Here is a 20,047-nt window from a genome sequence, read left to right on the forward strand (position 1 = left end):
CTAAAAGGAGTGTTTTCATAGTGGAGGGTGCGTGCGTGGTGTGGATCCTTGGACTAGTCACCTCTTGTGAGGTGGATACCAAGTAAACCAACTGTGTTAGCGTTGTGTGATTGTTTCTTTGTATTTCCGCTGCACATCTTTGAAGAAACAAGCACCGCCGAGCACCGAGCGAACGCGACGAGCTATTCACCCCCCCCCCCCTCTAGCTACTTTTGGTCCTAACTAGTGGTATCAGAGCGAGGCCGCTCTTCACTGGAATCATCGCCGGAAGGGTCAAGCATAACAAGAAAAGCTAGAGGGTGAAGAAGTTGGAGCAAATTCTTCAAGTTCAAGACTTTATCAAGCTCAACTTCAAGATGCAATTCCAAGATGGACTTGGATTTGACACAAGGGTGGCTCCACCATACACTTCCACGAGCTTCGATTCTTGGAAATCAAGAATCGAAAACTTTCTTATGATGGAGATAGAGCAATGGTTTGCTCTAATGGAAGGCTTCAAGGCTCCAAGAAATTCAAAGGGAAAAGTTCTCAAGAGGAGCAAGTGGAGCCAAGAGCAAGTCCAAAGGTGCGAGGCAAATGACAAAGTGACCAAGCTTTTGGTCAATTTTTTGCCAAGCACCATCCTTTGCAAAATTGGAGAATTTGAAGATGCAAAGGAATTATGGAGCAAATTGGACAAGCTTCATGAAGAGATCCCCTCCACTGTACAAGATCATTAAGAATCCAGAGAGGGTGACTCTTTGGAGCAAGACCAAGAGGAGGACTCCGAGGTTGAGAGATGCTCAACCTTGGAAGAAGAGGAAATCCTAGAAGCTTCATCCTCAAGGGAATGCAACGAAGGGAACAAGGAGGGAGCATACTCCTTGTTTCATATTCAAGATGATGAAGCCTCCACCTCTAGGATTGAGGGGGAGCAATCCTTGGTGACGCCGGATCAAGAAGAAGGAGAAGCTTCTACATCCGGGTCAAGAGACGAAGAGGAGGAAGAAGATTCTACCTCCACAAGTCAAGAAAAATCAAATGGAGGAGAATCAAGGTCCGATCAAGAGGAAGCTTCTACCTCCGGATCCAAAGGAAAAGATGCCACCCCTACAAGCAAAGGTATAAATATTTCAATTAATAATAAAAATCATATTATATGCTTTGAGTGTAGGGAACATGGGCACTACAAGAGCAAGTGCCCTAAATTGGCCAAGAAGAAGGGCCAAGTGGCACAAAAAGGTAAGGTGAAGCCAAGGAGACCATCCCTGGAACAAAGAAGAGCAAGGAGCACATTGTGTGTTTCTCTTGCAATCAAAAGGGGCACTATCGGAGTCAATGCCCTAAGGGGAAGAAGAAGGTCAAGGCTCAAGGAGGAAGCTCAAGTCAAGGGGGAGCCTCTAAGGTAAAAAGGAAGGCATCTTTTATTGAGCCTACCCCTTTACATTATGGTAAAAAGCATGATAGTTCTAATTTTTATCATTTTAATGCAATTTACCATAAGAATAGGAAGCATGAGGGCTTTAAGGAAAAGCATGTGGCCCTACATGCCAAAACTACCCAACCTAAGGTTAGGAAGGTAGATGGACACTTGGGCAAGAACACTAAGGATAATAGATACAAGCCCAAAAATAAAAATACTCATGGGTGTAATGAGAAATCAAAAACTAAGGATTTAATGATAGAAAATCAAGTCTTGAGATCAAGACTTGATAAAATGGAAAAGACCCTAAAAAGGATGGAAAATATCCTAAAAGGGCAAAATGAGCATGACCTAGGTTTAGGGGTACAAAAGCCATCCAATGGCCATAGAGGTTTGGGATACAAACCTAAAGCTAAAAGGGATGTGCCTAGTTATCATAGGGTTTCATATAGCTATGGAACAAACCCTAAGTCTAGAGGTCAAGTCAAAGATACAAGGGAAGATATCCCTAGAAGTCTCTTTGCAACCAAAGTGACTAAGACTTCTAAGAAGTCTAAGAAAGTCACTAACAAGGTCACAAGGGAGGCTATCCCTAGAGTTGACCTAGAAAATGTGACCAAGGCTTCTAAGAAGCCCAACAAGGTCACTAGGAAGGTATCTAGGGAAGTTATCCCTAGTGAGTACCTAGAGCATCCAAGGAGCACCAATAGGTGTTGGGTGCCTAGGAGCATTTTCTCTACCCTATAAATGGGTTAGAGAGTGTCAACTCCGATTAGAAGGGTAGTTAACCCAACTTTGAGGAAATTGACACTCAAGGAGCATTTTCAAGGTTTTGTTAACCTTTGAAAATGAAATGGAAGTATAATTTAATCCTTGAAAGAGTAAAATGTGCCTAATGGTGGAAGAATTGATTTTAATCTTAAATGGCACATATTGGGAAATTCATAAGAACTACCAAGTTGGGATTTTGGTATGTTCTTAGGAAATTTAAGGCAATCCGGGCCTTAACTTAAAAGTGCTACTTTTGTGAAAAATGAAATATGCCAACATTTGAGGATATACTTAATTTCGACTGGCATAAATTAATCAAGGGAATTAGAAATGTCAATTTAGGCTTTGGCATTTTTCTTGAAGCACTTTAGGGCAATCTAGGTTTAAGTTGTAAGTTTAGCTAAGGTTTTAAGGATACTTAGATAGTTAATCTAGGTATATTTTATTTATGCTAAATCTTGCCATGATTGTTTGCCCATCATATGCCATGACATCATGTCTATTTTTGCATTCATGTTTTATTATGAAAAATCCAAAAATACCATGTCATGACATTCATACATCATGTAGTTATAGGATATTTTCTTTTGAAAAATTATTTCTTTTTGATGTATGCCATAACATTATCATGCATTAAGTTTAATTCCTTGTAATTAAGGACAAAAGGCAGTTAACAACACTTATTAACAAGTGACATCCTAGGTGGGTGTCCAATATCTCCAAAATGCCTAGATAGATATGCATGATCCCTAGATTAAGGGCAAAACCAAAATCTACATCTCACAAAGACCTATAAGATGACTTGTATATGTTTTTAGTACACATTAGATACAAGTGAGATGTTAGGATGATGAACAAAGCTCAAGATGTTGATTTAGTGCATTCTTTTGAGTTTTAGGTTCATCAAAACACATAGTTATGTGTTTTCCCATCATTGGGAAAGCTAATGTACAAGTCATGTGCATTATGCCCAAGGAACATGATGGGATATTGGTTTTGAAAATGTTTTTAAAATTCTTTTGGAAAACCATGGTGAAGGCTATCTTTTGATAGTAATCACCATTGAATAGTTAGACACAAACTTGAAGAAAACGCTAAAGTTTTAGCAAGTTTTCAAGCTTGTGTCAATCCTTGAAAATATGATGTATTTTCATAGAAAACTATTTTTCCATGATTAAGTATGCCCTAAATAATGTCTACACGAAATTTTATGATTTTTGGATTTTTGTAGAATTTTCTAGGGGTTTCTGAAGTTGACTGAAATGGAATTTCAGCAACTATCAGAGCTTCGATCGATCCATGGATCGATTGGAGTGCCTGAATCGATCCGTGGATCGATTCAGAAGACAAGTCTCCCGCGAGCAGAAGCTCGCTGGATCGATCAGCCGATCGATCCAGGTAGTCTGAATCGATCAGTGGATCGATTCAGAAAGGTTCAATCGATTGGAACCCAACTCTAATCGATCCAAGTTGCTGATTTTGGTTGGGAAGGTCTGATTTCAGCATCTTTGAACCTCTTTGAGTCTAGGTAACCATTCCAAACCCCTCAATACACATTTGTGTACATAAAAAGGGTGTTTTCGTGTTGAAAACAAGGATGGATTGGTTAAGGAAGGCTAAGTTGAAGTTTAGGTTGAGGTTTGTTTCAAATTTTGAACATTTGAACCTCAAAACTTCTAAATTTGGGTTTCCTAAAGGTTTAGGGATTCCAAGTCATTGTTGGTGCAATGACAGAAGTTACCACCATGTCTTTAGGGGGAGGGACTCTTTAAAGACATGAAAAATTATTTTTCATGAACCTTGGAAGGTGGTTAACCTTCTTTAAAGAAAATGCTCATGTATGAGCTTTTGAACTTGAAATGGGGAGTGGATATCCTCATTATTTCAAGTGGGAACTCACGTGGTTAGAAAATGCTCAAGGTTGAGTATTTGTCTACAATGAGGGAGAAGTTAAGGATAAATGAAGGGTATGAGATCTTCATTATTGTGTTGATCACAACGAGTAATGTTGTGAACAACGATGAGCAACTCTTCAGGGGGAGAGTCGTCAACAAATGGATTTGTTGATGTGTAACCAAAATTGGGGCATGGGTTGATGTGTGCCCAAAGATGGGTTGATGTGTGCCAATAGGGGGAGAATGAAAGGACCTGTGAATTGGTGTAAGTTAGGCTTTCGTTACCTAGAGGGAGTGTGCCCTCTTAGGGGGAGAATGAAGGGCTTAACTTATGTATTCATTACCTAGTGGCATGAAGAAGGTTTAGGCTATGGGATTAGCCTAATTTACATGTGGTATTGTAAATGATAGTGTTGGTATTGTCAAACATCAAAAAGGGGGAGATTGTTGGTGCAACATCCCTCAGGTCAAGGTTGACCTGGTTGACCAAGCTGAGTCTTGGTTTGAGTTTAGATGTTTGACAATAAGAATTTGATTGAGGAAGAGTCAAGTAGGTCAAGGTTGACCGGATGCTTGACTGGGAAGTCCTAACTGGGATGCCAGGCAGAAGGAAAGTCCTAGTGAGTGAAGCTAGGCAGATGGAAAACCCTAGTGAGTGAAGCTAGGTGAAAGTCCTGGTGAGTGAAGCCAGGTGAAAGACCTAGTGAGTGAAGCTAGGTAGATGGAAAACCCTAGTGAGTGAAGCTAGGTGAAAGTCCTGGTGAGTGAAGCCAGGCAAGGGAAAATCCAGATGGATCAAGGATGATCGGACATCTGGTGTTGGGAAGTCCAAGTAGGTCAAAGGACTGACTGGATACTTGGCACGAGGAAATACAGATAGGTCAAAGGGATTGACCGGACATCTGGTGGAAGTCCAAGTAGGTCAAGGGAGTGACCAGATACTTGGCATGAATAAATAAGTCCAAGTGGGTCAAAGGAATTGACCAGACACTTGGTGAGAAGTCCTAGCAAGTCAAAGGAGTGACCAGATGCTAGGCATGATGTACCAACAGGTCAAGGTTGACCGGATGTTGGTTTGAGAGGCTTGGGACTTGGTTTTGGGCAAAAACCAAGTACTGGATCGATCAGTGGATCGATCCAAGCCTTTCCTAGCGAACAGAGAGCCTCTGGATCGATCCGTGGATCGATTCAGATGTCCCAATCGATTAGTGGATCGATTGGGACGCGGCTGCTTCGCGCGATAAGCGCTGGATCGATCCAGGCATTTTTCCCAGAGCACAGAGGCGCTCTGGATCGATCCGTGGATCGATCCAAAGCCTCCCCGATCGATTGGGAACATTCGAATCGATCGGGATCCGACCGTTGCGTCGGGTTTATAGCCGCAGGCGAACGTTGTCTTCGGCATTGCTTCGCAGATTCACTCCAGATCTCTCACCAACTCCTCCACAACGCTCTCAAAGATCAGATCGCCAGTTCTTGAAGGATCTTGGAAGCTTTCCAGGTCAAGAGGCGGATCAAAGGCAAGAAGAGAAGCTAGGGTTAGGGTTTTCTGTACTCATTGTAAGCTTTGCGCTTGTATTTTGTTTCCCTTTCCTTTCTTCTTGTACTGAGAGTATTGTAGGGCTTCTCCGCCCTCGGTAGTTACCGAAAAGGAGTGTTTTCATAGTGGAGGGTGCGTGCGTGGTGTGGATCCTTGGACTAGTCACCTCTTGTGAGGTGGATACCAAGTAAACCAACCGTGTTAGCGTTGTGTGATTGTTTCTTTGTATTTCCGCTGCACATCTTTGAAGAAACAAGCACCGCCGAGCACCGAGCGAACGCGACGAGCTATTCACCCCCCCCCCCCTCTAGCTACTTTTGGTCCTAACACAAAGAAAGTCACTCAAGTGCATATGATTGAAGATAAGTTAGTGTCAATAGATATGCCAGAATTAGACCTGACTGCCATTGTATTTGAAGCCAACTTGGTGGACAATCCAAGGTAGTGGTGGGTCAATACTGGTGCCACACGACACATTTGCTCTGACCAGGTCCAGTTTTCAACTTATACCCCTATTAATGGGAGAAAACTAATTATGAGCAATTCTTCAACTTCCAATATTGTTGGTCTTGGCAAGGTAGTTCTAAAGATGACATCAGGCAAAGAAGTGACACTAATTGATGTACTTCTTGTTCCCGACATTCGAAAGAATTTAGTGTCTTGTGAAAGCTGGATTCAAGCTAGTGTTTGAGTCGAATAAATATGTATTGACAAAAATGGTCAATTCATAGGCAGAGGGTTCATTGAGAACAGTCTATTTAAAATGAATGTAATGGCTGTATACCGTGAATTTAATGACAAAAAAAATGATAAATTCTGCTTATTTGGTCGAGTGTTCCAATTTATGTCATGTCAGACTTGGACATGTAAATTATAACACTTTGCGATGACTTATGAATTTAAACTTATTGCTAACATTTAATGTTAATCCAAAACATACATATGAAATATGTGTTAAAGCTAAAATGATAAAGTTAATTTTCCATTCAGTGGAAAGAAGCATGACCCCTCTAGAATTAATTCACAGTGACATATGTGACTTAAAATTTGTGCAAACTAGAGGAGGTAAAAAGTACTTTGTTACTTTCATTGATGATTACACTAGATACTGTTATGTTTATCTATTGAAAGCAAAGATGAAGCCTTAGAAGCATTCAAAAATTATAAGAATGAAGTTGAGAATCAAATTGGTCAACGAATTAAAAGAATTTGAAGTGATCGGGGAGGAGAATATGATGGTTCAATTGATGAATTTTGTGCAAAATTTGACATTATTCATCAAACAATAGCTCTTTACTCTCCTCAATCAAATGAGATTGTCGAGCGTAAGAACCGAACTCTTAAGGAAATGATGAATGCTATGCTGATAAGTTCGGGCTTACCCTAAAATTTGTGGGGGGAGCTATTTTATCAGCAAACCATATTCTCAATAAGATCCCTCACAAAAGTAAAGATAAAACTCCTTATGAGTTATGGAAGGGTCATAAGCCTTCTTATAAATATCTGAAAGTGTGGGGGTGTTTGGCTAAGGTGGAAGTGCCTAAACCAAAGCAAACCTAAATAGGACCAAAGACAATTGATTGCATTTTTATTGGATATGCCAATAATAGTAGTGCATATCAATTTTGGTGCACAAATTAGCAATCCTTGATGTACATATTGGAACAATAATTGAATCAAGGAATGCTGTATTTTTTGAAGATATCTTTCCTTACAAAGATAGGAAAGAGGAAAGTTCAAATAAAATAACTTATGAAACTATGAGTAACGATATCTTTGAAGATATCTTTCCTTTTTTGAAGTCATCCACATAATTTTAAAAGAGAGTTTTAAATTTAAAAAATCATTCCTTTTATAGCCATCTATAATGGTTTAAAAGAGAGATTTTATTTTTGTTAAAACTTTCCTTTTTTGTAACCATGATTTAAAAGAGATGTTTTAATTCTAAAAATATTTCCTTTTTGTAGCCATCTACAATGTTTAAAAGAGGGATTTTTAATTTTAAGACTTTACTTTTATAGCCATCCACAATAGGGAATTTAAAAGAGAGATTTTAATTGTTGTTAAAATCTTTCCTTTTTAGCCATTACCAAGGATTATAAAAGAGAATAGATGGTGCCTTAGAAGAAATAATCATCTACACAATTTCTATTCCTCTTCTATTCTCCTTGTGGCCGACCCCCTCATATTCTTATTCTCCCCTTGCTTTCTCACCTAAGGCTAGTGGCATCAAGAGGCTTCAACCATCTTGTGGCCGGCAGATTGCAAGGAAGAAAGAAGAACAAGGGGTAGTGTTCCTAGCTTTGATCCCTTGGTGGCCGAAAGTCTTGGAAGAAAGAAGGACTCGGGTGGTTTTTGCGTCTTGGTAGATCGTCGCCCACACGACGTCTAAGAGGAGGAGAGGAATACAGCAGAAGATCAAGAGGTCTTTAAGCTACAAAGAAATGTATAACTAGTTAATTGTTTCCGCTGTGTACTAGTTTATTTTTCCTTTGTTTGGATCCTGAAGTACCAACACAAGAGGTTAGCGATCTTGTGCTTTTATTGAGGTCTCTGTAGTTTAACCTAGGGTTTACTGTAAGGAGTTTAAATATTTAATTTCTTTGAAAGACTTTGACTAGGAAGTGGTGGATGATCCCATACCCAAGAAGACCGAGTGCCTCGCCAACGACCTGGAAGTCAATCCTTGAAATAGATATTTAATCAACTTCTGTAATATGGTTTAACTTCTGATGAATACATGGGTTGAACTTGGATTAATAATGTTAAGTTTCGTTTACAATCCAAGTTTAACTTTTGAAAAGTACATGGGTTGCTAGGAAAAGTTCTGTGCTTGTACAAATTTTTGTACAGGGGAAACAGAACAGAATTTCTAGTAGCGCCAACACCTCTATCAAGAACCAGAATAGGTTTAGCCTAGTTAAGTAGAAGAGAATTTTTTACTGTCACTGCTTGAAGTTCAACTCAAGTGGGGAAGGTCATGATCTTGAGTAGAGGGGGCAAACACATAATCCTTGAAATCATTCTACCGTCATTCTCTTCATTTCTTTCCCTCTGTCGTGGACTCTACTCGACAACTCTATTGGTGAGCGTTCGGGGTACTCACTCGATTCACCAGGAACAACTTTGATTGTCGATGTGGTCGTCCTGTTGTATCTTAGAAACAAATTTATAATGTGACCTTGAAATACAACCGAAAGGAACAAATCTATTTAAAAAATATATAATTATGTCATCGCAATCCTAAGATAGGATGACTTTTGACTAAAAATAGGTGCTTTCAATTTTGAAACGTTCATCATTTTGTGTTGTTTCCGGTAAATTCCGGAGTATGCAAACTGATCGTCGAGGCTAGTGTTCGACACTATCTCCGTAAACGATATTGCTCCGCTACGGTGCTTAACGGATTGTTGCAATTCGTTCCCAAGATACAACGACGACAATCGTCTCGGAATCGTAGCACTCCGACTTCCGAGACCAGCGAACCTTCTCGTAGGCTTCTTGGACTCTTGAATGCACAAGATGAGTGAGTGAATACTTGAGGAAGAGAAGATTAAGTTGAGTTATTTGATTCCAATCTGGAGGGTTTTATTTATACAGAAGGAAGAGGCTTTAGGGAGGGGTGTGACCTTTGGGTGGATTAATCTGGGCCGTCTGGACTGAAGAGTTATAACCCTTCACATAGCCCCTTTAATCTCATCCATCAGATCTAAGAGTTGTGACCCTCAGATCTATCAGCCATCGGATCTGGATCCATTGATCCGATGCTTCAGATCATGTCTCATCCCAAGCCGTCAGATCGTGACTCATTGTGATCCAACGCTCTAGATCGCATCACAAGCGATCCACCATACTTCTTTGATCAACATTGATCAACGGCTGCCATCCGTTCGCCCAACCAACTGTCCAGTCATCTCCCTTTTCTCACGAGGATGCCACATAGGCACTGCCATGTCAGGTTCTAGCCTGACACGTCACCCGAGTGCCATGTAGGCACTGCAATGTCACCTGGAGCATAAATTTAAGCTCCTCAATGCGCCTACAAAGCGCCCATTGCGCACGTGCGCACGTGGCGGGTGGCGGGCTCACAAGTGCGAGCACCTGCTCGCCCCTGAGCAGAGAGTACCTGGTACTTTTCTGAGTTAACTCCAATAACTCAACATCATTAATAAGTAAGGAATGCACATCGGAAATTTCCGATGTGGGACTATTCTCCCTTGCATTTCCTTAATGAATAACCAACGTTATTTTGGGCCGACTTTGAACATTAATTTCTCATTCACCCTTAATCGGTTTTGAGCAAATTAATAGTCTAAATCTATCTACGCGAAACGTAGATTTCAATTTTGAAGTCAATTACGACTTTCAACAATTGATGGCTTCCGATTTTTCCTCCTCAAAATCGTATTGGTCCATTTAGGCCCCAATATCCAACAATCCCCCACATGAATGGAAATTAATGTAATGCGTGTATGCATGCTGACACTTTACAAGAGTCCAATCGATAAGTCACTGCATCGGGAGAGGTAGCTTGTGGCTTTGAACCTTCCGTAGTGGAATGCTATCGAGTATACTAGGCTGCGCAGTGAACGTGATGTCTTGAACTGCTCAGCTGTTTGTGTATACTAAGACAATAATACCCACACAGAGACCTATCTCACCTACTTTAGGTTCTCATGGTTGGTTCCGTTTTGGCCATGGACACCATCTTGGATTCATGAGTGTTTCATTGAAGCGGTCTGTCTTCACACTCACATAGGTGACACTTCTATCAAGAGTATCCTACCATACTCCACCTTATAAGGTATAGAAGTCACTAAAAGCATAAGCTTAACCTCACTACATGAGGTAGGACAGCACAAATTCATCCTAGGATTGGGATAGAGATAAACTATCTCTTGTGCTGAACCACAACTTCTGAAACTTTGTTGTCCCATTGAACCAAGATCTTGGGATCTCCAGTCAACAAGGTTGGGTTTTCCACTTCAGTCGTTTTCAGTTGTAGATTTTTAATCTCATTCCTCTTGATGAGCAGTATACTTGATCTCGACTCAACCCTTTCGTAAGAGGATCTGCCAAATTATCTTTGGACTTAACATAGTCGATTGCAATCACTCCATTCGAGATCAACTGCCTAATGGTATTATGTCTACGACGTATATGTCTTGACTTCCCATTATACATACTACTCTGTGCCCTTCCAATCGCCGATTGACTATCACAGTGGATCAGTACGGCAGGTACAGGTTTTTCCCAGCTCGGAATATCTTCCAAGAAGTTCTGCAGCCATTCAGCTTCCTCAGCTGCTTTGTCTAGTGCTATAAACTCGGATTCCATAGTTGACCGAGCAATGCACGTCTGCTTAGTGGATTTCCAAGATACTGCTCCCCACCGATCGTGAATACATATCCACTAGTGGATTTGGAGTCTTTTGTATCTGATATCCAATTAGCATCACAATATCCCTCCAACACAGCGGGATATTTTCCATAATGTAATCCATAGTTCATAGTATATTTCAAATATCTAAGAACTCGCATCAATGCCTTCCAATGGGCGTCGTTTGGATTACTGGTGAAACGACTCAGCTTGTTGACCGTACAGGCAATATCCGGACGTGTGCAGTTTGTAAGATACATCAAACTGCCTATTATCCGAGAGTATTCCAACTGCGATATGGTCTCACCATGGTTTTTCGCTAAGTGTTGACTTAGATCCATAGGTGTTTTTACAGTAGAAAGATCGTACGCATTGAATCTTTTCAATACTGATTCTACATAATGGGATTGTGTTAGAACTATCCTCCGATGTCCTGAGAATTTTAATTCCCAATATAACATCTGCTTGACCCATATCTTTCATATCGAAATTTTTGGTCAACATTTTCTTTGTAGTCATGATTACATCATGATTACTGCCCATTATTAGCATGTCGTCTACGTACAGACAGACGATTATATAGCCTTTGGGTGTGTCTTTGACATAAATGCATTTGTCACATTCATTTATTCTGAATTCGTTTGACAGCATTACTTTGTCAAATTTTTCGTGCCATTGTTTAGGCACTTGCTTAAGTCCGTATAACGATTTAACAAGTCGACACACCTTTTTCTCATTTCTTGGAGCTATGAACCCTTCGGGTTGCTCCATATAAATTTCTTCTTCCAACTCACCATTTAAGAACGCAGTCTTAACATCCATTTGATGTATTTCAAGGTCATACAGTGCTGCAATGGCTATTAGCACTCGTATGGACATAATTCTTGTCACCGGTAAGTAGGTATCGAAATAATCAAGGTCTTCCTCTTGTTTGTACCCTTTGGCTACAAGTCTAGCCTTATACTTGTCAATTGATCCATCAGCTTTATACTTGCGTTTTAGTATCTACTTACAACTTAATAGTTTATTACCAGAAGGAATGTCTACTAATTCTCAAGTATGATTATTCATGATGGATTCGATTTCACTATTGACAGCTTCTTTCCACATTGGAGTATCGGGACTAGAGAGAGCTTCACTTAATGTTCTTGGGTCCATTTCCGACATGAAAGTCATGAAATCTGGCCCGAACGATTTCTCAGCTCTAGCCCGTTTGCTACGACGTGGCCCTTCGCTTTGATCGTCAATAGTCCTTTTATAACAGCTAAGTTCGGTAACGTCATTTTTGTTTGAACTTCCGTTGTTATCATTTTCAACGTTTCCCTTCTTATTTGGGAATTCATTTTCAAAGAATATCGCATTCCGAGATTCTATGGTTGTTCCCACCTGAATATCAGGAATGTCTGATTTGTGAACTAGGAAACGATATACACTACTATTATGGGCATATCCGACAAATACCGCACCGAACGTTTTAGGTCCGATCTTTACTTGCTTTGGTTTAGGTACTTCAACCTTTGCCAAGCACCCCACACTTTCAGGTATTTGTATGATGGCTCGCGGCCTTTCCATAGTTCGTATAGAGTTTTATCACTTTTCTTATGAGGGATTTTGTTGAGAATGTGATTTGCCGATAATATTGTTTCCCCCCACAAATTTTGAGGTAAGCCTGAATTTATCAACAAGGCATTCATTATCTCTTTTGGTGTCCGATTTTTACGTTCAGCAACACCATTCGATTGAGGTGAGTAAGGCGCCGTTGTTTGATGGATAATGCCAGAATCTGAACAAAATTCATCAAACGGTGCACCATATTCTCCACCTTTATCGCTATGAATTATTTTAATTCATTTGTTAAGTTTATTTTATAAGTTCTAAATGCCTCTAGGGCTTCGTCTTTACTTCTTAAAAGAAAGACATAACAGAACTTTTGAGTCATCGATAAAAGTAATAAAATACTTTTTACCTCCTCTAGTTTGCACAAATTTCAAGTCACATAGATCACTATGTATTAACTCTAGAGGAGTCGTTGACCTTTCCACCGAATGAAAAGGTAGTTTCGTCATTTTTGCTTCCACGCACACTTCACATTTGTGTGTTCCGTCAACATTGACGTTTGGTAATAAATTTAATTTGACGAGACGTTTAAGAGTATTATTATGCACATGTCCGAGTCGATCATGCCACAAATTAAAACACTCAACAACATAGCTGGAAGCATTTATTTTATTACCATCAATATTTCGGAGTACAGGCATTACAACCATTTTGAATAGACCCTTTTCTAGGTACCCCTTTCCTACGAAGATATTATTCTTCGTAAGTACAAAGTTGTCTGACTGGAACACTAGCCTAAATCCGGCCTTAACTAGTGCCGCTCCAGAAACTAGGTTCTTACTGATGTCGGGAACATGGAGTACATCAATGAGTGTTAGCTCCTTTCCGGACGTCATCTTCAGAACAACTTTTCCGAGTCCGACAATTGGCGACGTCGTGGAATTACCCATATAGAGCTTCCTGCCATTTATCGGAGTATACTTGGAGAACATCGCCTTATCGGAACAGATATGACGAGTTGCTCCAGTATCAATGAACCACTGCTTTGGGTTGGTATCCACCAAGTTGGCTTCAAATACAACCGCAGTGAGATCCAAGTCCTCAAGAGAGGTTGCGACGTGGTTCGCAGCATCCTTTGGCCCCTTGGTTGGCTTCTTCGGGCGTCTGCAGTCCTTGGACAGGTGTCCTGCCTTTCCACAGTTGTAGCAGGATCCCTTGAACTTCTTCGCTTGTGCCTTCTTCTTGAACTGTTTCGGCTTTTTAGCGTTCGGCTCGACCAGGTTGGACATATCGTCTATAGTCCGCTTGGTTCCTCTGCAGTCGGATAACTTTCGATTATCCTCCTCTATTCGTAGCCTCAGGATCAGGTCTTGCAGCCCTATCTCCTTTTGCTTGTGCTTTAGGTAATTCTTGAAATCCTTCCATGACGGAGGGAGCTTCTCAATTACCGCAGCAACTGCGAATGACTCGTTCAACTTCATTCCTTCGGCGTCCAGATCATGCAGTATTAATTGCATATCTTGGACTTGAGATGAGACGCTCTTTGAGTCCACCATCTTGAAATCCAGAAACCGGCCGACGATGAATTTCTTCAGTCCGGCATTTTCGGTCTTGTATTTCTTCTCAAGCGATTCCCACAAAGATTTCGCTGTCTCCAATGAACAATACACGTTATACAACGTGTTGTCCAAGGCGTTGAGAATGTAGTTGCGACACAGAAAATCTCCGTGCGTCCACGTATCGCAAGCAGCCTTGCTACCGTCCGTAGCGACTGGCGGGTCTTCACGCAAAAACCGTACAAGGTTTAGCGTTGTTAAGTAGAACAGCATCTTCTGCTGCCATCTTTTGAAGTAGGCTCCGGTGAATTTCTCCGGCTTTTCTCCGTGCGGAATGGATGTCGGAACGGCGGTCGGAACGGCCGTCGGAACAGCGGTCGGAATGGCGGTTGGAACGTCGTTGGTAGCCATATCAGTTTGTACGGAATATCGTTTACGACTGTTGTTTCCGGTAAATTCCGGAGTATGCAAACTGATCGTCGAGGCTAGTGTTCGACACTATCTCCGTAAACGATATTGCTCCGCTACGGTGCTTAACGGATTGTTGCAATTCGTTCCCAAGATACAACGACGACAATCGTCTCGGAATCGTAGCACTCCGACTTCCGAGACCAGCGAATCTCCGTGCGTCCACGTATCGCAAGCAGCCTTGCTACCGTCCGTAGCGACTGGCGGGTCTTCACGCAAAAACCGTACAAGGTTTAGCGTTGTTAAGTAGAACAGCATCTTCTGCTGCCATCTTTTGAAGTAGGCTCCGGTGAATTTCTCCGGCTTTTCTCCGTGCGGAATGGATGTCGGAACGGCGGTCGGCGCCGTCGGAATTGATGTCGGAATGGCGGTTGGAACGTCGTTGGTAGCCATATCGGTTTGCAGAAATATCGTTTACGATTGTTGTTTCCTAAATTGGAGTATGCAAACTGATCGTCGAGGCTAGTGTTCGACACTATCTCCGTAAACGATATTGCTCCGCTACGGTGCTTAACGGATTGTTGCAATTCGTTCCCAAGATACAACGACGACAATCGTCTCGGAATCGTAGCACTCCGACTTCCGAGACCAGCGAACCTTCTCGTAGGCTTCTTGGACTCTTGAATGCACAAGATGAGTGAGTGAATACTTGAGGAAGAGAAGATTAAGTTGAGTTATTTGATTCCAATCTGGAGGGTTTTATTTATACAGAAGGAAGAGGCTTTAGGGAGGGGTGTGACCTTTGGGTGGATTAATCTGGGCCGTCCGGACTGAAGAGTTATAACCCTTCACATAGCCCCTTTAATCTCATCCATCAGATCTAAGAGTTGTGACCCTCAGATCTATCAGCCATCGGATCTGGATCCATTGATCCGATGCTTCAGATCATGTCTCATCCCAAGCCGTCAGATCGTGACTCATTGTGATCCAACGCTCTAGATCTCATCACAAGCGATCCACCATACTTCTTTGATCAACGTTGATCAACGGCTGCCATCCGTTCGCCCAACCAACTGTCCAGTCATCTCCCTTTGCCCACGAGGATGCCACATAGGCACTGCCATGTAGGCGAAGTGCAAAGTGCGCCTACAAAGCGCCCAAAGCGCCCATTGCGCACGTGCGCACGTGGCGGGTGGCGGGCTCACAGGTGCGAGCACCTGCTCGCCCCTGAGCAGAGAGTACCTGGTACTTTTCTGAGTTAACTCCAATAACTCAACATCATTAATAAGTAAGGAATGCACATCGGAAATTTCCGATGTGGGACTATTCTCCCTTGCATTTCCTTAATGAATAACCAACGTTATTTTGGGCCGACTTTGAACATTAATTTCTCATTCACCCTTAATCGGTTTTGAGCAAATTAATAGTCTAAATCTGTCTACGCGAAACGTAGATTTCAATTTTGAAGTCAATTACGACTTTCAACAATTGATGGCTTCCGATTTTTCCTCCTCAAAATCGTATTGGTCCATTTAGACCCTAATATCCAACAATTTGCACTTATATATGATCTACTATCAAAAGCATCCTCCAATGCCCCATGCATTATACCCTTTCCAACACAATATAGAAATTAAAAGCATTTTCTAATTAATCTTTACCCATGTGTAGGTTGAACCTAATTTATAATTGGAACGAGTTGGAGTAATTTTAGATTTATTCCCCTACACAAGCAATTGAATTAATCTGTGTACGTAAGCCTTTGTAAGCAGAATCTATTGAATTCTTCTTCGACTTCACATAGTTAAGGAAAATCACATCATTAGAGATTATGATATTATCACTATATATGTTACTTTGTCTGTTCCCTATAGCCACTTTACTATTATTTCTACTATACATAGGGTTTGTCCAACTTGAAATGTCCTCTAACAAGTTACAAAGTCATTCCGCTTCTTCTCTAACTTTGTCTAAAGCTAAGAACTCGACTCTGTTGTAGATAAAGATATGTAATCTTATTTTGAAGACTTCTATAATTTCCGGCTCGTCCTTCAATAGTAAACACATATATACTCGTGGATTTCGAGTCTGGTATATGTTAGATATCTTACTAGTATTGTTGTACATCCTTCTATTGCAAACCCAACGACAACTGAATTTACAAATGCCCTGGTCAATTATAAATTCACCAAACCCCACTCATGCACAATATTCTCAACTAGGGCTGTCTTCCCATGCGCATGGGCAATTTAAAACAAAGATATTGCAGCTTTGGTCTCTTTCGTTCCACCTTTACTGAGTTCAGAATATGAAGAGAGAGCAAAGTGGACAAGGATTAGCATGCTGAAGAATTGTAATGATCACCGTCTTTAAAGCCACTTTATTTATTTAGAGTAGTTCACTTGCGATTAGGACGCGAGAGATAATTAGTAGTAGCTTTTGGAAATGAGCATGTTACGAGGCATTAATATCAGTGGTTCATTTTTATAAGATATCCATGTGTAGGAAGTGACACAAGGCATTCTCTTATTCTTTCAAGCATTTCCTTCACTTTGATTGGGTGTCTTTTTTCTTTATTTAATAATTGCGTATAATTGGCTCGTCTTGAGTCCATTGTTGGATTGTGCATGAACAAGGTTGATCTCGCCTTCAATCTAAAATGAATCAAGTGTCATGCTTTTGATTTTAGCACCACTCACTCACTAAAAGTTGAACTTGATAAGATACCTTACCCATGTGTTTGGTGACTAGGATAAAAAGAAAACATCACATGACCACTCACTCACTCAACCAAGTCACAGCCAGATTGTTCATGCACTCGCTGAAACATCTTCTACTGAAATAATGGAATTAGTTTGTGTTGCACCTTGCTCGATGCTGCTCGTATTAGATTCAACACTCCCCGGACGAGATGCATGATCATTGGCCAGATTACTTCTGAAAATGCTTTCAGTCCATTCACTTAATTGCTTCACAGCTCCCTCATCTGTCGATCACAAACAATTCTTCTCATGTGTTGCCGTTTAATTATTATCACTCATGAGGGTAAACTTTTGTACCAACCTAATCTGGGGACAGTGTGGCCCTGAGGATGCCTCAAAACCAGTGGATTATCGAAGGCAGAAGCGAGATCCTCAGAGGGAAGTTTCAGCCAATCCTTTTCCCCAATGAAGTGCACAGATTTCACCTTGATGGGGTCTCTGTAGGCAATGCCACATATGCTCGGGTCTCTGAACATGCTACCTGATATCGAGACCAAAAACTTTATTGGGGGATGGTCCTTCAGTACCTGTCCCTGTTGATCATCACAATTGTAGTTTTGAATTGACATGTTTAACACCCTAGTCATGCAGAGTGAGTTCAATGTTCAGGATATATCACTGAGGAGAGGAGTTCAGTGAGTAACTTGCCTGGGCTTGATAGCCTGCCAGAACTGCTGCTAGTACTGCACCCTGTGACATGGATATATAAGACTGATTACGGAAGAGATTAGAGTGGGCTTCAGCTCTTCTTTTATCGAAAAAGGAAACAATCACAGGCATTTATGAATCATGCCTGAAATACTGTAGTTGTTTAGAGTGGACTTTCAGTTTGCTTAGAGTAAAAGTAGGAGCAGAAAAGATTTTCAAGGGGTAGCTTTGCATGATAAGCTCAATCTACTCAAACCACCCTTTTTGTACAGATAATAAAGGGAAAGGAAACAAAATGGTGAGTCTCTTCTGTACCTACCTGAGAGAAGCCAAGCAATCCATCAAAGGGGCCATTTTTCATCATGTAATCGCACAAGTAGGATATGCACTCCTCCAAATTCTCGTACTCAGTAAACTCCTGCTCGACGTGCGTTAAGCGAATCGATATTTTACACAATATTATATAGAATCAACTTATCTCATAAAAAAAATTCAAGGAAAAAGTCCCAAGCGTCTTTTTCATTCATTATCAAAACAGTATGTATTTTTATTTGTGTATTTTTTTTTCAAAAACTATCTTTAGTTTTTTACATTATTATAATAGTTACCAGATTATGATTTCATAATTACTATAATTATACTATGTTACACGCGTTAAAGTGGATCATAGTGCTATACAATATAATTGCTACAATTTTAATATTCGCTTAGGCATCCCTCACAGTTCATCCCTAAATTATATGAAGAGAGGTAAATCATGAGATCAATTTATATCCGATCGTCATATGACTAGAGGGTGAATACAAGTACACATTTATAGCATCTGAGATTTGTAACTGTTATAATATAATGTTTACTAATATTAATCAAAAATAAAGTGTCTATATTAAAATAACTATGATTTGTAGCTACTGTAATATATTATTATTCATTAGTGTTAATCAGTGTTTAACAAAGATAAAATGTCATATTTAATAGTTATGTATCATAGATCCTCCAATTGATCAGAATTTAAATGTTATTATAAAATAATATTTATCAATGTTGATTAGGGATAAAGTGTTCATATTATAACAACTATAAATCATAATTATTATAATATAATGTTATTAGTGTTAATCAGAACTCAAGTATTCATTCGGTGAAAAATTAAATAATCATAATTTAAGAAAGAAAATATGACATGGGATGGATCAGTATTTTGATAATAAATTAAGAAAGATATATTCATGATTTTAATAAAAAGGACGGTTTTAAATTTTTTTGTTTAAAAATTTTTATAACCTAAACTTTGAGATGACCTTGTTGTATTGGAACCATTCGTAATAGGGTGGTGGGAATACACCCTCAATGTCCGACTTCCCACCAGCTAGGAAAATGCCATCGGGGTAGTCCTGCAGAAGCCGTACGGCATGAACATACATGAAATCAAACGCATACGGACGATAGAACAAGAGCAATTTAAAATATACTTTCAAATAAAAAACTTCTTAAAAAAAAATGAAAGGATTGGAGGAAAAAGTACCAATTGGAAGTGTTGGAAGATGGAAGGATCCCACTTGCTGATTTGTTTGCGCAAGAAGCCCCCACTAGTTCTGAAGCCATGGAGGCATAGAACCTTCATCTTCTTCTCTTGTCCGGTCATCTTCTTCGTCAAACTCCGATTGCTCTTGAATCCTCTCTCTGATCATGTGAATAAGTAAGCCCTCTGGGCAGTGGTAGTTGCCACCTACCCTTCCCCCTTCACCTCACCCTCTTGTTCTAACTACCACCTTTCAGGAAAAACTCATTTTAAGTCCCATGTCACCCTAAAGATCGACCACACAGTTTCTAAATTATTCTAAATTTCTTTTCAGATCGCAAGAAAAAAAGCACAGTCGGAAACTAAATTGATTAAATGATCGAGCAAGAACATATAATTAAACATCTAAATTAATAAAGTTGTATCTGTCAATAATAAACAGCTTGAGATTTAAGGAGTTTATATATGACATGACATAGTGGTGATAGAAATAAAAAAATAGAGAATAATTATTTCTGGATGAATTTTTTTTGATGAAGTCAAAGGACTTATTTATATAAATTGTCTAACTAATAATGGAAATATTAAATATGATATAAAATTATTA

General features: G+C 40.1%; 1 protein-coding gene across 2 annotated transcripts; it reads right to left on the bottom strand.

Annotated features, from left to right (window-relative positions):
• Positions 1–17,124: 17,124 nt before the first annotated feature.
• On the bottom strand, positions 17,125–19,642 carry LOC122006202 (dihydrofolate reductase-like). 2 transcript variants are annotated; one of them, XM_042561613.1, is made up of 6 exons: positions 19,444–19,629; positions 19,220–19,312; positions 18,238–18,336; positions 17,919–17,960; positions 17,572–17,803; positions 17,125–17,494 (listed from the first exon to the last, which is right to left on the bottom strand). In XM_042561613.1, exons 1-6 carry the CDS (start codon positions 19,561–19,563, stop codon positions 17,319–17,321), a joined length of 762 nt encoding a protein of 253 aa, XP_042417547.1. In that variant the 5' UTR covers positions 19,564–19,629; the 3' UTR covers positions 17,125–17,318. The 2 variants fall into 2 exon arrangements, with proteins under 2 accessions (XP_042417547.1, XP_042417548.1); XM_042561614.1 differs by lacking the exon at positions 18,238–18,336 and having other exon boundaries at positions 19,444–19,642.
• Positions 19,643–20,047: the final 405 nt, after the last annotated feature.

The sequence above is a fragment of the Zingiber officinale genome, chromosome 7B, assembly GCF_018446385.1.
Source record: "Zingiber officinale cultivar Zhangliang chromosome 7B, Zo_v1.1, whole genome shotgun sequence".
NCBI lineage: Eukaryota > Viridiplantae > Streptophyta > Magnoliopsida > Zingiberales > Zingiberaceae > Zingiber > Zingiber officinale.

Excerpts from the sequence above, each read along its gene's own strand:
- LOC122006202 (XM_042561613.1), bottom strand. The coding sequence starts at position 19,563 with ATGACCGGACAAGAGAAGAAGATGAAGGTTCTATGCCTCCATGGCTTC. Across the intron at positions 17,961-18,237 it reads GATTGCTTGGCTTCTCTCAG|GGTGCAGTACTAGCAGCAGT; the intron begins GTAGGTACAGAA and ends TCCATGTCACAG. Across the intron at positions 17,804-17,918 it reads TGGCAGGCTATCAAGCCCAG|GGACAGGTACTGAAGGACCA; the intron begins GCAAGTTACTCA and ends GATGATCAACAG.